The 18,868-nt window shown below is 45.4% G+C and overlaps 1 protein-coding gene across 5 annotated transcripts in view; it reads right to left on the bottom strand.

Moving 5' to 3' along the window:
* Window positions 1–18,702, bottom strand: part of TMCO3 (transmembrane and coiled-coil domains 3) — a 43,802-nt gene extending 25,100 nt beyond the window's left edge. For 2 of the 5 annotated variants that reach the window (XM_040624861.1, XM_040624871.1), the window contains exons 1-8: window positions 18,452–18,702; window positions 17,015–17,123; window positions 10,832–11,355; window positions 8,274–8,453; window positions 6,676–6,870; window positions 5,645–5,773; window positions 2,517–2,609; window positions 1,290–1,476 (exon numbers count right to left, since the gene is read on the bottom strand). In XM_040624861.1, the coding sequence (XP_040480795.1) occupies window positions 1,290–1,476; window positions 2,517–2,609; window positions 5,645–5,773; window positions 6,676–6,870; window positions 8,274–8,453; window positions 10,832–11,275 (1,228 nt within the window). In that variant the 5' untranslated portion in view covers window positions 11,276–11,355; window positions 17,015–17,123; window positions 18,452–18,702. The remainder of the gene's footprint in view (window positions 1–1,289; window positions 1,477–2,516; window positions 2,610–5,644; window positions 5,774–6,675; window positions 6,871–8,273; window positions 8,454–10,831; window positions 11,356–17,014; window positions 17,124–18,451) is intronic. The other 3 variants (XM_040624865.1, XM_040624875.1, XM_040624878.1) reach the window with 2 other exon arrangements.
* Window positions 18,703–18,868: the final 166 nt, after the last annotated feature.

The following is an 18,868-nucleotide window of genomic DNA, read 5'->3' as shown; positions in this document are numbered from 1 at the left end:
ACGTCTTCTGTCTATACCGTGTCCTATCTCTGTGCCTACTCAAACTGAATAGGCGCGATTCCTTCACTTATGTTTGAGGGCCTCATGCAAGCTCATCTGACAGGGGTTATGAGACTTCTCCACAAACAAGGAGAATTCACATCCTGACATCAGGTCTGTCACGGGTCTCTCCTAGCCGGCGTCCTCACGCACACTGACACCCAGTGTGTGGGTCCTTACAGAGTTGTCTTCATTCTCCTACTTCACTGCAACTGCCCCCTTCACCGCCTCTGTCACCTGGGTCTTGTGAGGGGTGGTCCTAATCGCCAGGCTACGGGGACACTGGGACCCCCACAGACGGACCACTAGCTAGTCCAGTTCCAAGCCAGGAAGCCGCATCCACGGTCCACAGCCCACGAATCAGCGGAAGACACCAGACTGTTCCCAACGTTTCTAGCCTCCGTTGTAAAACCCCCGGTATCAGGCGGTGGCGTGCTGCGTGTGGCTGCCAGTGACGCCAGGAGCCTGCAGCCCATGACTGGTTCCATGTACAGCAAGACGGGTTTTACAAGAGAAGCCAGCCACACGACTCTGGTTTTCTCTTCTCCTATTTCCCTCTCATTGCTGTGTTGGTGCAGGGCAAATATCAGTGTGAAGTTACTACAACATTTTAACCCTGTTTTTTACTTTTACAAAATAAAAACTAAACAGTGAACATCACCATCACGAGTTCCCATGACGTAAATAGTGGCAGTGAGACCCTGGAGTGTTCACCCCCAAGCTTCGGATACAGTCTGGCTTCAGCACGTCCAGTGACGATCGGAGGCCAGCGTCTTGTGCACAGAGCTGAAGCTGGCACCAAAAAGGCAAAAGCCCCTTCAGTTGCCATAGGTTACAGAAGTCTGTGTGTTCCCAGCCCAGCTGCAATTAGCGCCGTGGACAGTGTCCACCAGTCGTTCCGTTTCAGGCTGCAGGTCACAGACACGTCTGGTCTCACGTGAGGGCAGCACTGCCACGGGGCGGCTCCAGCTCGGGGGCGGCACATTCATCTCCTAAATCACCAATTCTCATTTTCCAATGTGGATTTGTTTCTTTTGAACGCGGTCCTCAAACTATCCTAAATCAACAAGCATGTAAATGCCACTTTTAGTCCAGTGGAGATTTGGAAAAGCTGAATTGGGACTGTGACTGTGAGGAGAGCCCCAGGGACGGGGGCAGAGTTGTAATTTTTCTAAAAGGCCTTTGGAGTGAATTCAAGTCAATGACACAGCTAATACTTCAACACATACTTACAACACATCACCACCTACCTTCTTTTTCACCCCGGGCACTGCCCACGAGGAATCTGGACACTAAGGGTGTGCTCGATAAGGACAAGCAGGTAGAAATAAAGACGCTCTGAGTGGGTCTGATCTGTAAGAGGTGTCCCCATAACAAGCCAAATGCGATCATCAACAGCGTCATGTAACATGGTCCTTGTAAGGCTATCTTCCACACCTTCAAGAGGACACATTTGTTACACACATTTAGTGACAATACGCAGAGCACACACACACACTGCCCTGTCAGGGGCCTCAATCTTTCAGGAAGGAGCTCTGTCGTAAACACACCATCAGCACAATACCCAACGTCGTGATCTGAACACAACAAAAACAGCAACCACTCTTGTTGGCTTCCTGAGTGCTCATTGCTGTCACAGGGACTAAACACACGCCTCTCTCTGTGTAATGCATGTCCATGCACATACGACCTAATGCTCACAGCACGTCTCCACGGTGGACAGCACTACCTCCCCCCTCTCCCTGGATGAAAACACGTGGTCCCATGGAAGCCGGCACCGCTTAATAATCAAACACTGATGAGGCACCTCGGTGTTTTCTTAGTGCTGTTAGACATGATGGAAAATGTGGAAGAAATCAGGTTTGATTCTAAATCTCCAGGGTTTTCAATTGTGTTGAAGAGACACGATAATAAAAGACTATCTGATATTTATACAAACAGGAATGGTATATACCGACAAAAGAAATTATCCTGAAACTCATCCTACCCTACTGGAAAGCACTTGTTTTCTGCTCGGCCCACACCCTCTCAGACAAAAACCAACTCCCGCACCCAGGTCCTCTGGCAAGAACAGGAGGGGCCCAGAGAAGGAGCAGGAGGGGGTCAGCACAGAGGCTCTCAGGCGAACACTCAAGGCCCTAGGGCTTGGCCAGCCTCGTCTGTGCGTTGACACACTATTCACCTTTCGGTGCTCTGAAGGATGTGGCCTCTTCCTCCCCTGCTCTGCTTCTTGATAAAAAGCCATACTTCCCTCAAAATCAGCCACATGAAAGCTAATTTTATTTATGCATTGAATATTTACCTTTTCTAGCATTTTTTATCTTTCAGAATTTATGCTCTAAAAATAACATCAAACTAAAACCTATTCTAAAATGTTTAATTTGATAGCCCGATCATGTAAACACACTGAAAGTAAATAAACTGAAACCATACGATACTAAATTGGGGGCAACAACACTGCCTGGTGAGGCCCTTACCTTTCTCAGCCTTTCTGGGGAGAACTCCAGGCCAACAAGGAACAGAGTAAAGAACACACCGACCTCTCCCAAGGTCTCCACCTGCACAACAGACTGCAAACACAATTGTAAAACCACATAATTTAATGTATTTCACATATGATGTATACTTCATAGAACAATCGTATGCTAACATACTCAGTGGGACCACCCCAAAAAAGCAAAGTATTTTTTTTTTAAACTAACTCTTTCAATGTGCTCTGTATCTGAGATAACTTGAACTTCCTGATTGTACGGTTTTTTTCATTTTTCTTGATTAGCTGAAGGACTCTTTGTATCTTTTTTCCTAAGGACTGGCTCATGAATTCACCTGTTTTCAGGTTAGCAGCTGCCACAGCTCTCTCCATCTCTGCCTGCCTTCGCTTTCCCTGGAGGATGGCCGGCACTGAACCGGAGTGGGGCGTCTGAACCCCGAGTGCCCACACTCACGTGGGTCTGTGCACAGCCATGTGTACCCACTTGCTCCTGGCGCCACAGCGGGCCACACCCCACCGGTTCTGAGATACCGTGTTCTCGAGTGCTGTGTTTGTTCTGGTTCTTCGTTCACCATTGACTTTCTAGGCCATTATGTGATAGTAGAGCATGCTTTCCACACTGTTCTATTTGGTACCACCTCCACTATTTACACTCGTGCTTTCCAGTGCAGCCATGAACCCAACATGTGAAAGTGAAGCACAGGACTCCACGTGTCCACGGCCGCCCTGACCTGCTGCGCAGGGACATACACACGGCCCGCCAGCCACCAACAGGACGGGCCCCATCCTCTTTCTCGCTGCCATCTCCCTCCTCTCTCTTCAACCTTTCTTACTCATCTTATTTTCACTGAATCTTGCTTACTGTCCATTCTTCCTGACGCCATCTGCAACCTGTGTCCTTGAACAGGGAACTCCACTCCTACTCAGTGTGGTAGCAGATTTCTGCTCTTACTCCTTTTCTCCTGGCTTTTCCTTACTGCTTTTACTTCTACTCCCTTTTTAAAACGAAGCTGCAACCTATGACTTTACAGTAACTTACTTAAACCTGTTCTTCTCCACTTAATGAACACAAGCCTATCAAAGATAAACATTGGCACCACCACACTTCCTCCCTAAATCACCTCCCACTTCTGGCTGGTACACCCTAGGATTTTCAACTTGGTCTACTGTAATTACATTATTTTCCAAGGTACAGCAGACTTGTTAGGAATTGTAATATTTGTAACTTCCACTTATATTTATTACTTTATTCAGCCTTTATTATTATTCAGCTTTAATTCTTATAAGCAATCTCTGCTGTGAAGAAAAAATAAAAAAGGGGGGCGCCTGGGTGGCGCAGTCGTCAAGCGTCTGCCTTCGGCTCAGGGCGTGATCCCAGGGTTCTGGGATCGAGCCCCACATCAGGCTCCTCCGCTGGGAGCCTGCTTCTTCCTCTCCCACTCCCCCTGCCTGTGTTCCCTCTCTCGCTGACTGTCTCTCTCTGTCAAATAAATAAATAAAATCTTTTAAAAAAAAAAATAAATAAATAAAAAAGGAAAATACATTTGTATTTTCTATCGTTTGTAAATACTCTGGAAAGGGAGGGATGGGACAAAGGCAGGAAGAGATTTTTCATCTACAACTTAAAAATTTTTTTTTTACCCACACAATTTTGTTCTCAATCACGTGGAGATTACCTACTAAGAAAACTGAATTAAAACCATTCTTCCCAGGGGCATGTGGGTGGCTCAGTCGGTTGAGTGTCCAACTCTTGGTTTTGGCTCAGGTCATGATCTCAGAGACGGGGCTCTGCGCTCAGTGGGGAGTCAGCTTCTCTCCCTCTGCCCCTACCCCTGCTCCGCGGGTGCCTTCTCTCCCTTTCTCTCTAATAAATAAATCTTTAAAAAAAGAACAAACCCAAAAGCCATTCTTCCCAGAGGCCACCCTGCCAAGTTGAGCCCAGCCCACAAGAGCACCTGCCACACCACTCACTGGCTCACCTGCCACGAAGGTCCTGGGCTTTGAGCCCGGGCACCGCCTTCCATCCCCCTGCCAATCAGACCCGCTGTTAAGATTACTTAGGGATGAGGATTTTTTTCACACCTTCTTCTGTTGTCCAGTCTGGAGAAAGTGTAGCAGTCCTTCTGCCCGGCGAGGTGCGTCAGTTAGCGGCAGGGGTGAGTCTACAGGTGGAGTGCCCACCCCTCTGCCTGTCTGCCTGCCCTGTTCTACCCAGCTAGGAAGGGCCAGGGACGTTCTGAGGACTCCGCTGCTTGTTTCTCCCCACCCCGTATTACTCCTGTGTGGGACTCGGAACACTCACTCTTGGCACTCTGTTCTCATTTTGTCTGCATTGTGTGTATTTAGATGACACACTCTGGAGCCCACAAAAGCTTGGGGACCCTTCCTTACCGCCACAAAGTGCCATCGATACAGGACAAAACTCATCAATCTGTTTAGCAAACAGCCTCTAGCAACAGCAGCCTCAGCACTCACCGTGTCCTGGCGTTGTCACCATACCCCACATTTAGGCTTGATAATTCCTCACTACTTTACCAGCTTTATAATATGTTATAATTTTTTAAATTATACATTTAATCCAGCATTTTGAGTTGCTTTCAGTATCTGAATAACATAGTTCATCCCATTACTGAAAATAGAATTCCTAAAACTAATAAAATTTAAAGACATGAATGGATTTTTTCTCTAGTCAAGTCATCCATTCACTCATGAACAAAATTATTTCCTTATGGTTTAGAAATTTCTTATGAAACTTTATAGAGCATCTTCTTTGATATGGTTTATAAGAAACTACTATCTTGGGGCGCCTGGGTGGCACAGCGGTTAAGCGTCTGCCTTCAGCTCAGGGCGTGATCCCAGCGTTCTGGGATCGAGCCCCACATCAGGCTCCTCCGCTATGAGCCTGCTTCTTCCTCTCCCACTCCCCCTGCTTGTGTTCCCTCTCTCACTGGCTGTCTCTGTCGAATAAATAAATAAAATCTTAAAAAAAAAAAAAAAAAGAAAAGAAACTACTATCTTTATTAATTCAAGTTCAAAACTTCAAAACTCTTTAGTCTTTGTGAGTGTTTAGTATTCTGTTAAACGGGTGCTAAAACAGTTAAATCCCGCCCTTACCTTAATACTATTTAGTCCCGAAGGCCCCAGAAGTACACCACAAACAATATAACCAAACATCGTAGGCAACCCTATTATTGTGCACAGCCAGCCACAAGGTAAAGACAACATTCCTATGGTAACAATGTCCTGGAGGAGAATAAACAAAAAAGAAACACAAACTTAAGATAACAGTTGGCAAGACAAGGAGACAGGGCTGGTTAGTAGAGAAAGCAGATGTTCTGCAGACCCGGCCCCTCCCAGTTTCCACTCTGGCCACAACACCGCAGGCGATACCTGGGCTGACCTTCCCGGTTTGACTTTCTCGGCATAGGAGTCAGCCACTCCCAGCACTCCCTGGGCATCATGCACCTTCCTCTCAGCCTGTGCTGTCATCCTCTTTAAGACTAGCACAAATTTCAGCATCCAGGACTATGCTGGAGACCTGACCGTGTGTCTGGACCCCGCCAGCCTTCCCTGAGCAGGCTGACCCAGTCATTCCACACCTGTTACCCACTCTGGTCCAAACCCAAGTAGTGATCTCCACCCATAACACTTTCAACTGCAAATCTTTACACAATCCCATATCCTCTTTTACTAGACTGGCTTCCTCAGAGGGCACAGATGTGCCTCTAACTCAATCTGGAACGCCAGTCACCCTGTGGAGAAGCCGGGTCTCATCCTGCACCCATGCCTACACAAAACCACACACGACCCCTTAGCCAAAGCCTCTCTGCCTCACCAGATGCTCATTTCCGCTAACAGAGCTCGAGCCCATCACAGTAGCTCCTGCCTTCAAAAAGACTTCCAGATTCTCAAAAGGAAAATTAATTTTCATTTTAAATATTAAAATGCCTTATTGTCTTGGGGAAAAAATTAAAGATTAAGAGAAAATGTTTCAAGTCGTAGAAAACAGGGAATTCCAGTGGATACTCTGTTAGGAGGAAGGTCATGCACCCTATTTACGATGCTCAGAAAAGAACTCAGTCTTACGTCACCAGGAAATGGGACAGAAGGGGCGGAGATTTTGAGAGCGGAGCAAAGAGACGGACTACCTTGAGGAAGTGGTGATCTGCACGTGGAACCGTGGCATCCCTGGGCTTGGTCAAGACGTACCGGTTGTTCTGGGAGTCAATCAGCATGCTGAGACCCAAATCATCCTCCACTTCCCTCTTTGTGAGGTTTTGCTTAGAATTGGCCTCTTCTTCTTCTACTCTGAGAACTGCCTCAAAATTGACTCCTTTCACCTGTAAGAATAACCAACATTGTGTAATTAAAAACAAGGAAATGTTCTCAAGTTCCATTTTTAGAGCATAAATTCTATAGAAGTGACAGGAATGTTTCTAGTATTCTGTCATATGCGATGAAAGATCGATAGATACTCATTAACAAATTAAGAAAATTATTTCAAGCAAAAAAGTGATGTGAGGGTCAAGTGTTTACGGTTTCTATTTCTCCCAAACAGCTGCTCTGCGTGACTCAGGGTATAACCTGTAACAAGAAATACATATCGGTCTTCATCCCCCGTCCTGGCTCAAAGCTCCCACACGTGTGCAATTTCCTACACGTAAGGGCCCACAGGAGCACCTTACCAGCCCTTTGCAACCTCACCCGAGTTCACAGCAGTGAGGAGACTTTTAGAAACCTGCTGGATAACCACAGATGGGGCTGGCCAACTAAGGAAGCGACCACATGACCTCCGGGAGGAGACAAGTCTGAGTTCATCACAAGCCTACACAAGGCGGCTTCCATTAAACCCTTCAAGTATGGGGTTTGGAGCACTTCCAGGTTGCTCCACACGTGAAGGTGTTCAGCTGGGAGGGAAGGAAGCAGACCCAGAGTGTAGGGTTGCTGCATCCACACTCTTCCACCCCTTCCACCTGGCTGTTTCTGAGCTGTATATTTCACATGTCCAGGTAACCTAGCAAATAAACTGTCTTCCTGTGTTCTGAGAGCCGGAGGAGGGGATTGTGGGACCCTCCAAGGTAAAAACCTGCAACCCGTGATGGGCATCTGAAATGGAGGGAAGTGTTGGGCTGAGCCCTTGTCCACAGGGTCCGTACTGACCCACGGTGCTGGGGGCAGCAGTGAATTGGAGGAGTGTGTGGTAGGGAAGCCCGATGATCAGCGCATAAAGGACACGTTCCTCACACGTTCTCCTCCCTGCTGCAGCTGGCGACGTTAGCAGCACTACTTGGTGCTCACCCACCCCGGACTGTGTTCCCACTTGCTTTTACTACTGCGTGCTTTTCTGAGTCCTTCTTAGGACTCACAGTCAATTTCTGGCGTTAATATAACTTTCCCCAGAGAATCCTGAATATGTCACGGCAAGTGAGAGGTCTGAAAGCCTCCCTCGGACACGACTCCTAGAAGGACTTTATGGCCCCCTGGGCAGATCAGCACTGAAACCCGACGGTCCCAGGGCGAGCTTTCTTGAGACCAGAGTCCCAGTCCCCCTGAAGGCAAAAGTGGGACAGAGATGAGCCACTGGTGTGGCACTGACAAAAACATGAGGCGAAGTAAAGGATATCTAGTGTACTTCTGCGTAACCAAACCAAATCACTTTCTGAGACACACAGGTGTTTTGGTTTTGTCTTCATCTCTGCAAGCAGCCCGAGCAAAGAGGAAATTGTCCTGGAATACTACTTACTGATTTATTGTCATCAAAAGCGTGCTCTTCTATTTCTTCCTCTAGACGATCGGCGGCCTTTCTCACATCTTCAAGAATTTCATCAAGTATGGATAAACTCTTGTTTTGATGTTGCATATTTTTGAGAGCTTCAACTTGATGTTTTTCTGCTGCCAGAAGTTCCACATATTCTGTCTCTTCCTGTTCATTGGTGAGAAATGAAATGTGGGGCTTATTAAGAAACAGACCAGGTTAGGACTTCCTAGCCCTCAGCTGCCTGGCCCAGCCACACCAACCAATGTGCTCTCGCTGCCAAATATGTTCATAATCATGTAAATCTGGCTCCGGTCAACGAGAGAAAGTTAAGTATCCTAGATCACTCAAACATAATGGAGCTTAGCAAAATGTTCACGGAAAGCTATTTGTATGTACACACCAACAAACGTGATATACTACTGTAACTAAATTCTGAATAAAACCACTCACTGAACAGATAATATTCCAGACATCATGCCTACATGTATGGATGTCCCACTGTACTCTAAAAACACCTGTGATACTTGATCATTGAGCTAAAAAGAATTTTTTTTAAAAGATTTTATTTATTTATTTGACAGAGAGAGAGACAGCCAGCGAGAGAGGGAACACAGGCAGGGGGAGTGGGAGAGGAAGAAGCAGGCTCCCAGCAGAGGGGCCCGATGTGGGACTCGATCCCAGGACTCCAGGATCACGCCCTGGGCCGAAGGCAGACGCTTAACGACTGAGCCACCCAGGCGCCCTGAGCTAAAAATTTCTAAGCAGGATACACACAAATTCCAAGTTACAAAGGAGAAATTGTTCCAGAAGAAAATGACAGCATTACTTGGGAAACTGACGGATGGTGCCAACGATACAGGTATTTTATACAATCATATTTAAGCTCAAGCTATCAATCAAATCAACATCCCTACTATTAAGATACATATTCCTACTTTAAACGGGTGGGGCATAGCTGGAACAGGGAAGCAACAGGACAGTCCCAAGGACAAGCATGGCTGTTTGACAGACCTCAACTCAACACCATCCAATGACTCTAAGACACACACTGCTACCAACATCTGGACTGTCTCAGATGTGAGGCACACCCATGTGCAGAGAGCAGCTACCAACATCTGGACTGTCTCAGATGTGAGGCACAACCATGTGTAGAGAGCATGTGCACTTGCGTCAACATCACTCAAACTCGTGTTAGTTCTCTATTTTATAGTAAACCCACCTCAAATCACTACCACTATGTGCCTATCTTTAAAACCAAGGAGTTTTAATGTCTTAACTGTCCAAAGGATTTGGTAAGGCAGTAGTATCTGTTCAGAGGACGGCATCAGGGTCTGTTTCCAACATACCATCACACATACTGAACAGACAAGCTACCGAATCAAGGTGGCCGAAAACCCTGACTCAGCCATCTACCCCACTACCATGTTTCTACCCAATATACCGTACTTTGGTAAAGAAAGTTTACTAAGTCTGTACCCTCTCTACTTTTTTAACTTGTGATAATACCATCACCTTTCTATGAAGATGAAATATTTCACATACCAACAGTCTCTGACTTACAATGGTTGGACTTAAAACTTTGACTTCACGACCGTGTGAAAGTGATACACATTCAGTAGAAAACACACTTGGGATTTTGATGTGATCTTTTCCTGGGCTAGCCATAGGCAGCGGGACCCTCTCACGATGCTGGGCAGTGGCATGGGGCCACAGCTCCCAATCAGCCAGCGATCACACGGTAAACAATGGACACAGTGACAAGCATTCTGTTTTCACTTTCAGTACAGAACTCAATACATTACGGGAGCTATTCAGCGCTTTGTTATGAAACAGGCTCCGTGTCAGAGAATACTGCCCAGCGTCAGTGCTCTAAGCACACTGAAGGTGGGCCAGGCTAAGCAGCGGTGCTGTGCAGCTTAGGTGTGTTTAGTGTATTTCTGACTTGCTGTATGTTCAACTTATGACGGGCTGACGGGGACAAAACCCCATTGTTGGTCAAGGTAGATCTGTATTTAAAGTGCCTGGCACATAATGAATGGCATAAATGATGGCTTAAAAAAAAATCACAGAAATATCACATCTGATACAATAATAGTTTTCATCTCACCATTTTAAAAATACGCTTCATTAAAATCCTTATTTCAAATGTATGTATTTGTTTAAAATTAATCTTTGTATTTTTATTTTCAGTAGATAGACATTAAAGACAGCCAACCTTCACACTAAAAAGAATTGTCAGAAACTCAAAATGTTGATTGGGGTTACAAATATATTTATTTCCACGTCAGTTTACTGGGGTAACTTGAGTCACTATTTTAATTACCTGCAGATTTCCACAACAGAGAAAAGCATTAGAACAAGTCCTAAACGTCACGAAATGGAGCTATGCTAAGATATCATGCACAAGGTAGGGACGTTTCCGGTACGTGTTTTGCTGTGACCAGGCGCCTGACAGACCACAGCTACTGGAGAACCCGCGCCCGCCCCGCTGTCCCCGGACTCCTACTGGCCCTGCTATCTGGCTCAGAGCTGGGCGGACTGACCTTTATCGCAGCCTCTCTCAGGGCCTCCAGGCGCTGCCTGCTGCTCTCCTTCATGTTCACGACATCTCTGTAGTCTCCCTGTAGGGCTCTCTGGAGGCCATGGATCGCCTGGAACACTGAGTTTTCACTTTCATTCAGCTCTTTTTGGAAAATTTCAAATGTGTGCACCTGAAACAGTTTCTCTTCATCTGACAGGCTAACGTCTTTTTCTACTGCTCTGATTGCACTTTTCAGTTTGTTCAGAACCACAGTCTTTTGGCGAAGAAGCCCAGAGAGCTTTCTGCAACTATCGAGGACCCACTGTTTCCTCTGAGTGATGGCTGCTCCTCGGCCTCGGTGTAACTTGATGGCATGTTTTGCCACCTCTTCATGTTCTGCAGCCTCGGCCATCAAACGAAGCAGTGGAAGCAACATCCAGAAGTAATTCTTTTCCAATACCTTCATGATCCAGTTTAAGAGGACAGGGCAACGCTGTCCGAAGGCTTCTGCTAAGGTGGGCTTGCATTTTAGATATACATTTTCACCTGAAAAAGAGATCTACCATCACATATAGTTGAACAATGATTCATTACTATTCAGATCAGAGTTAAAAGTATTAAATAATTACATTCAGAAAACTATTACTTTTTTGAAGATGTTATTTTTCCTAGATAAACATTAATATCTGAACTATTATACCTGGATTTAAGTCAAATACTGCATATTAAAGTACAGGGCCTGGTAAAGAATTGAGATTAAAGGTTATGTCGAATTTAAAGGTTGTTTTTTTGTTTGTTTGTTTGTTTGTTTGTTTTTAAAGAAACTTAGCCTCATACACCTATTAAATCTACTGTGTGCATCTCTTCAATAAATGGGGCTGGGAAAATTGGATAGCTATATACAAAAGAATGAAACTTGACCACTCTCTCACACCATACACAAAGATAAACTCAAAATGGATGAAAGACCTCAATGTGAGACAGGAATCCATCAAAATCATAGAGGAGAACATAGGCTGCAACCTCTTTGACATCGGCCACAGCAACCTCTTTCATGACACATCTCCACAGGCAAAAGGAACAAAAGATAAAATGAACTTGTGGGACTTCATCGAGATAAAAAGTTTCTGCACGGCAAAGAAACAGTCATCAAAACTAAGAGGCAGCCCACGGAATGGGAGAAGATATTTGGAAATGAACCTACAGATAAAAGGCTTGTATCCAAGATCTATAAAGAACTTCTCAAACTCAGTAAACGAGAAACAAATAATCAAATCGAAAAATGGGCAGAAGATATAAACACTTTTCCAATGAAGACATACAAATGGCTAACAGACACACGAAAAAATGTTCAAAATCATTAGCCATCAGGGGAATTCAAATCAAAACCACATTGAGATACCACCTTACGCCAATTACAATGGCAAAAATAGACAAGGCAGGAAAAAACAAATGGAGAGGATGTGGAGAAACGGGATTCCTCTTACACTGTTGGTGGGAATCCAAGTTGGTACAGCCACTTTGGAAAACAGTGTGGAGGTCCCTCAAAAAGTTAAAAATAGAGCTACCCTATGACCCAGCAATTGCATTACTGGGTATTTATACCAAAGATACAGACATAGTGAAGAGAAAGGCCATATGCACCCCCATGTTCATAGCAGCATTGTCCACAATAGCTAAATTGTGGAAGGAGCCGAGATGCCCTTCAACAGATGACTGGATAAAGAAGATGTGGTCCATATATACAATGGAATATTAGCCATCAGAAAGAACGATTACCCAACATTTGCAGCAACATGGAGGGAACTGGAGGAGATTATGCCAAGGGAAATAAGTCAAGCAGAGAAAGACAATTATCATATCGTTTCACTCATTTATGGAACATAAGAAATAGGAAGATCAGTAGGAGAAGGAAGGGAAGAATGAAGGGGGGGTAAACAGAAGGGGGAATGAACCACGAGGGACTATGGACTCTGGGAAAGAAACTGAGGGCTTCAGAGGGGAGGGGCTGGGGGATGGGATAGGCCGGTGATTGGTAATAAGGAGGGCACGTATTGCATGGAGCACTGGGTGTTATACGCAAACAATGAATCATGGAACACTACATCAAAAACTAATGATGTACTGTATGGTAACTAACATAACATAACAAAAAATTTAAAAAAATCTACTGTGTGCAAAAGACAAAAATCAATTTGACTTAAGAGGGTCCACGTATTAAAGGCCAGAAAATACCATCAACTTCCACTACCTCAGATCAGTGAAATCACCTGGAGGAAACATGCTCCACATCATATCTGAATGAAATCCTTTGAGCTATTATTAGCTAACTCTACCATATTGTTTCCTTTCCAAAATCATTAGGTATTTTGTTAAATTTCCAGAGTCACAGATGTCAAACACAGAAAAAGAAACTTATAAAACACAACCACACCCGGATCAACAGGGCTTTATTAGATGTTCACACATTCTCTATCATCCAAATTTAGGCTCCTTCTCTTTCGGAAGTGCCCAGGCACTGTGTGTGAATTTACCCTAGCAGGTGAAGCACAGACAGGACCCTGACCACGACGGGCTGGAGGTCTCACGGAAGGCTGTGGTGTGGGCAGCAGTGGGTCCTGCGCTGTTCTGTCCTGCTTACACTAGGAGGGAGAGCTGTGTCCTCCAGAGGAGACAGTGATCAGGGAGCAGGTACAAGCTGGGTCAGCAAGACCACCAAGAAGGAACCACCTCAGAGGCAGGAAAACGGAGAACAAAGAAGGAAGAAGTAACAAACACAAGACAGGCCAAGCCAGCTGCGCCCTAAAAGGTAACCACTAAACGTGGCAACTAGGTCACTGGGCACAGGTAGCTATATCAAAAAAGAAAATAAAACAAACAAAAGAAACCCATTTACACAAAACTTGCAGTTTAAAGAAAACAAAATATTAATATAAACGAATCATTAATAGCAGCATCCCACGGATTATCACGTCAAATGTACCAGTTATTTCCCCTCCCTGGGGATCTGTTTACTCAAACACGTATCTGTACCTCAGTTCCACTAGTAATCCCGATTCTCACAAGTTTAATCTGGTTTCCCAGGCAAAACAGATCAGATGCAGCAAAAATAAGACTGTGACATTTCTAGAGATAAAATTCTGACCAGACCAAGAAATGACAGCCAAGAGAAAGTGGAGACAAAACAGAGCTTCTGAAAAATCAGCACAAGAACTCTGCAAAGACTAGCCGTCCGGGGGTCTGGTGAGGGTTGAACCAACAATACCACTGCTGGAGGACAGGAGGGACACCTGCCAATCAAAAGTCACCAAGAAAATATTATATTCTGGCTCAATATACTGGTTAAAAAGTCAGGAAACTGCTCAATTTCAATACATTTTTTAATCCTTTGGCTCCTGATGTCACATAGAGAATTCACGTACCTACAATAGCTCCCTTTTTACCCCAAAAAAGTAGGATCCATGAGAACATGCTGTCTAACTCACCCAACTTTATGTTCCAGTTTGAATATAACTTTAAATGTTACCACCTTAAAAATAAATAAATGATTACCTAACCACAGTAATGCCTAGCAACATAGTTAATCTGCCATTTTAATGACTCATTTTATTGTTAAGCTTCTATTGTTTCAGGAGACAGAAAGAATTCAATCACTACTTCAGAAGCACATGCTTTTTTAATATTTTTCAGAACCAAGATAGAAATTTCTGAAGCTTTGTCAATGTTTCCCATTTTCCCTAAAAGATCTCAAAAAGTGACTCTTCTATGGATTTCAAACTTCAGACAAATAACCTCCCACACAGACTATGAACAACACGCCTCTATTAATCTCTGGTTCCTTCCCCAAACAAGTTCCTGAAATTAATTAGTTATAACTCTATCCTACAACACATGAGAGACTATTAATTTTTGTAAGAAATCATTGAGAATTTTAGTTGTGGTCATATCATATCTCCAACCAAAACAATCTTATACCATGAACATGAAACTGTAATTTTATAGACTCTGAAAATATGAATCACTCCTTCTTCATAAATTCAATTTCATCTTACCTTCAAACTTGGCTACCAAACCCCATGGACTACTAAATCGTAGCGTGCTTTTTCTTAAGTAATAAACATTTTGGCTCCAGTGTTTTGTTATTATTACCTTCAATTATTAAAAAAAAAAAAAAAGCACTTTGGATTTCCTGTGTTTTTATAATGAATTCCTAGAATTTCTATATGTTTTTTTTTTTAAGATTGTATTTATTTATTTGAGAGGGAGAAACGGAGCGTACGTGTGTGCCTGAGCACGGGGAAGAGGCAGAGGGAGAAGCAGGCTTCCTGCTGAGCATGGAGTCCAAAGCTGGGCTCAATACCAAGACCTGGGATCAGGACCTGAGCCGAAGGTGGACGCTTCACCGACTGTGCCACCCAGGTGCCCCCAGAATTTCTATACCTTGATTCACTGATCCAATCTTAGTGGATCTCAAGGGTGCGTGAGGACAGCCTATCACGGAGGCCCTACCACTCCTTTTACACAGCATCGTGGAGTCACAAACTGTGGAGGGGAGAGCAGATAGGGGCTGTCAGGGGTCAGGGAAGGGGAAGAGGGACCCTGTGGATGGAAATGGTCTGCATCTTGGCAGCGTGGGTGGCCCCAGGAGTCCACACATGACAGAGTCGCACCGATGTGAGCACACACACGAGTGCACGTGGAACAGGCCGTCTGAGCAGTGGGTGCAGCGGATCAACGCACTCTTCTGTTTATACCATATGTTTTGTCAGGAGCTATCATTGGGGAAATCTGGGCGAAGGATCTACGGGATTTCTCTGTATTAGTTCTTATAACTGTATAGAAGTTTATAATTATCTCAAAATAAAATTTAAAAAATTCAATATAAAGGCTTACTGTTTCCCACTAAACCCTTATTATGTGTAATGATCACTGTTTACATTGCAGAACAAGGAAAACATGCCCATGACATTTTTTATATTTTAAACTAGGAAATGCCCTAAACCAGAAGCAAAGGTTTTCAAGATGTCTCTGCTACAGTAAAACACAAGGTTATTTTTCATCTAGAGCCATAGCAAAATCAGTACTTTGAACACAACCCACCCCCAAAGGTTTCTATTCACACGTATTTCAACATTAATTAAAATATGTCTCCACAGCTTTGCCAAATTTCTGATGGTTTTTGCTTGCTTGATAAATGCAGAACACGATCCCCAAAACTTACCTTAAAATCGATGAGATTACTTGATCAAGAACAAAAATATTTAATAAACATCCTAAGTTATTTAGGATAAAAAGGCAAATGGGTTCACCATTTAGCCCACTCAAAAAATCAAAAAACATTCATAGTTTCAATTCAGCCAAAACCAAAAGCTTCCAACTCTTGGTTTCAGCTCAGATCATAATCTCATGGATGGTGGGGTTGTGCCCAGTGTCAAGCCCCACACTCAGTGGGGAGTCTGCTTGAGATTCTCTCCCTCTCTTTCTGTCCCTCCCCCCCGACCACGCACACTCTCTCTCTCAAATTAATGAATCTAAAAAAAAAAAAAAATTCCCAATACGTTTAATTCACTGTTGTATGAAAATCACATTACTCTTATTCCCTTGAAAATCTTTAGTAATTCACAAATGTCACGTCACTTATTGGCTAGAAAGCTCAAAAGCAAAGCACAATAATGCAGTCTAAAACCAGTCTTTTTCAAGCAAAGTTACCCAAGTTAAAGATTTCTCCCACATGCCTCTAACTCTGAGCTCTATCAGGACTGCAGGGTATATAAAGGGTCTTTTTCCTCAGACACGTCCTATGAGACAGAGCTCTAGAGTCCTGGGGTTGCTGAAGTCCCCTCAGGGAATGGGGCTGGGGAGGCAGAGGGAGAGGGGAAACAGAGGGAGCAGCAGCTCCTCTATTTTATTTAATTTTCTATAATGGGCTAAAACTGGAAAACCTCAAGGTTCTGTCTCCCACCCTTCTGCTTACGTGTCACCACAGGATGCTCCATCATCTCTCTTCCTCTGGACCTTCCAAACCCACTTTCTCCAATTTTCCTGATCACAGTGCTGAAAGAATCTAGTTCATTCACCGCACTAATACAGCACCCAGTGTCTGTTGGGCAGAGGCCAACCCAGCCAGGGTCTAACACAACTCTTCGGAGGAACCCCAGCCGCATCCACTCAGCTGAACCGAGGCCCTAAGTGTGGGGCTACTGACCTGGTACCAAATGCGGTGCCTGGCACCGTGTGCAGGAGATCTCAGAGCAAGCAGTGTGGGTGTGGCAGGAATAAAGTTAACAAGTCCAATACCGGTCACTTAGCTTCTTCTGAAAAAGGAAAACAAAGATCGTTTGTAGGAAATGGTTTAACATTAGAATTTCTTTGTGATACCAGCAACACTTCCAGATTCAGCACAGCACAGTAAATAAACAGGAAACAAAAGCAGCACGCGTGGAAAGGTCTTAGAAAGCAAACTCCCCAACAGAAATAACCTGCCTCAATCTAACTCGTGGAGAATTTTAAATATGAACACATCGAATGACAAAAGTATAATTCTTAAAAGATAAAGCACTTATAATCTTACAAATACAACTTCCAGATTCACATCTAATTTGTAAAATAAGTAGAGAATGAGTTAATAGGGAAGGAAAGAGAACGAAGGAAAATTCTCATGGACATAAGAAGCTTCAAAGTACTTAATGTTATAACTAAACCACAAAAACCATGTATTCCATTAAGTAATCCAATCATTACTATACTACTTTTTAAAAAGTTGATATATAAGAAAAGACCTAGAACCAGTAAGACACTCTGATCCGAAGATGATCAGAAAAATGTTTAAATATGAGAAGGCTGAGTTACCTTGCCCCTAGATAACTGTATCATCTCACAAAAAGTGAGCATCAGAGCTAACCATGTTCCTTTCCGTTTCCATCTACTCGGGTGCTATCAGGTAAGATCCGAACAGGACTTAGGGCAGAGCCTATAAGAAGGCACCTGTCCTTTCCCTAGAGCCTGGAAAGCAGGCACAGGGTCAAGGAGGAATGGTCGCGAAGAGTCCGCGGCTTGGGAGGAGTCAGCTGATGCGCGCGGGCCCCTCCCAGCTTCTTCGGCCGGGACTGGAGCCTGCCTCCGAAATCCAGCCAGCAGGGGGTCTCCCCGCCCTTTCTCCGGACTTGCTGGACCTGCGGGGCCGAATGAGAGGGCCTCCAGGGCCAAGCTGGCAGAACCTGTTCGGTCTTCCGTGTGACTCCCATTTACGCGAGTAACTACACGAGTAGGAATCTTAAAGCTGAGGCAAGAATGAAGCCTCTGCTTGGGGAACCTAGGAACTGACCTTAGGTGCTTCCCCGTAGACTTTGGCAGCTTCCACAGTTTTACCAATAAACCTAAGTCATGGCGTTGCAGAAGACCGCCCCGATCACAGCCCCCCAGGACGACAATCCTAGGGTGTCCACGGCCAGGGAGGAGACCACGCAGGAGCAGACGTGGAGAGCGGGACTCGGAAGGGAAGGGAAGGAAAGGGCGCCCCGAGGAGGGGAGACCCCGAGCACGCAGACTGGGGGCGAAGGAGCGGGGGAGGGACACCCGGGAAGGGGAAAACCCCCAGGAGGGAGCCTCGAGGCCCCGCGCCCGAACTGCGAGCAGCGCTCACCTGGACGCGGCACGGCAGACGTGCGTCCTGGGCCCGGCTCTCCGGCGTCGGGAGCCAAGGAGCGAACAGGGTCGTGCCTTGACCGCATCCCTTTCCAGGCGGCAGGTCCGCCCCCGGGGCGGGGACCAGGACGCGTTCGGGCGCGGGGAGGGTCCTGGCGGTCCGTCGCTTTCTCCGGAACGCCGTCGCCGAGGACGCGGCCTAGAGGGAGGCGCGTCCCCCGCCCTTGGAGGGCAGGGCCTGCATCCCATCGGCCCCCAGGCGGCGCAGTGTACTTCGGGATTTGTAGGAGAGGGCGGGTTTGGGTCCCGTCGGCCCCCGGGCGGCGCAGTGCACGTCGGGTCAGAGGAGGGAACGTCGCCCGCGAGTCTCATTGTCCTCGGGCGGCGCTCTGCACGTCGGAGCCCGGAGGGAGCG

The sequence above is a fragment of the Ursus maritimus genome, unplaced genomic scaffold, assembly GCF_017311325.1.
Source record: "Ursus maritimus isolate PB19 unplaced genomic scaffold, ASM1731132v1 scaffold_10, whole genome shotgun sequence".
NCBI classification, from domain to species: domain Eukaryota; kingdom Metazoa; phylum Chordata; class Mammalia; order Carnivora; family Ursidae; genus Ursus; species Ursus maritimus.
The sequence above is the reverse complement of the archived record's forward strand: the minus strand, read 5'-3'. Positions and strand labels throughout refer to the sequence as shown.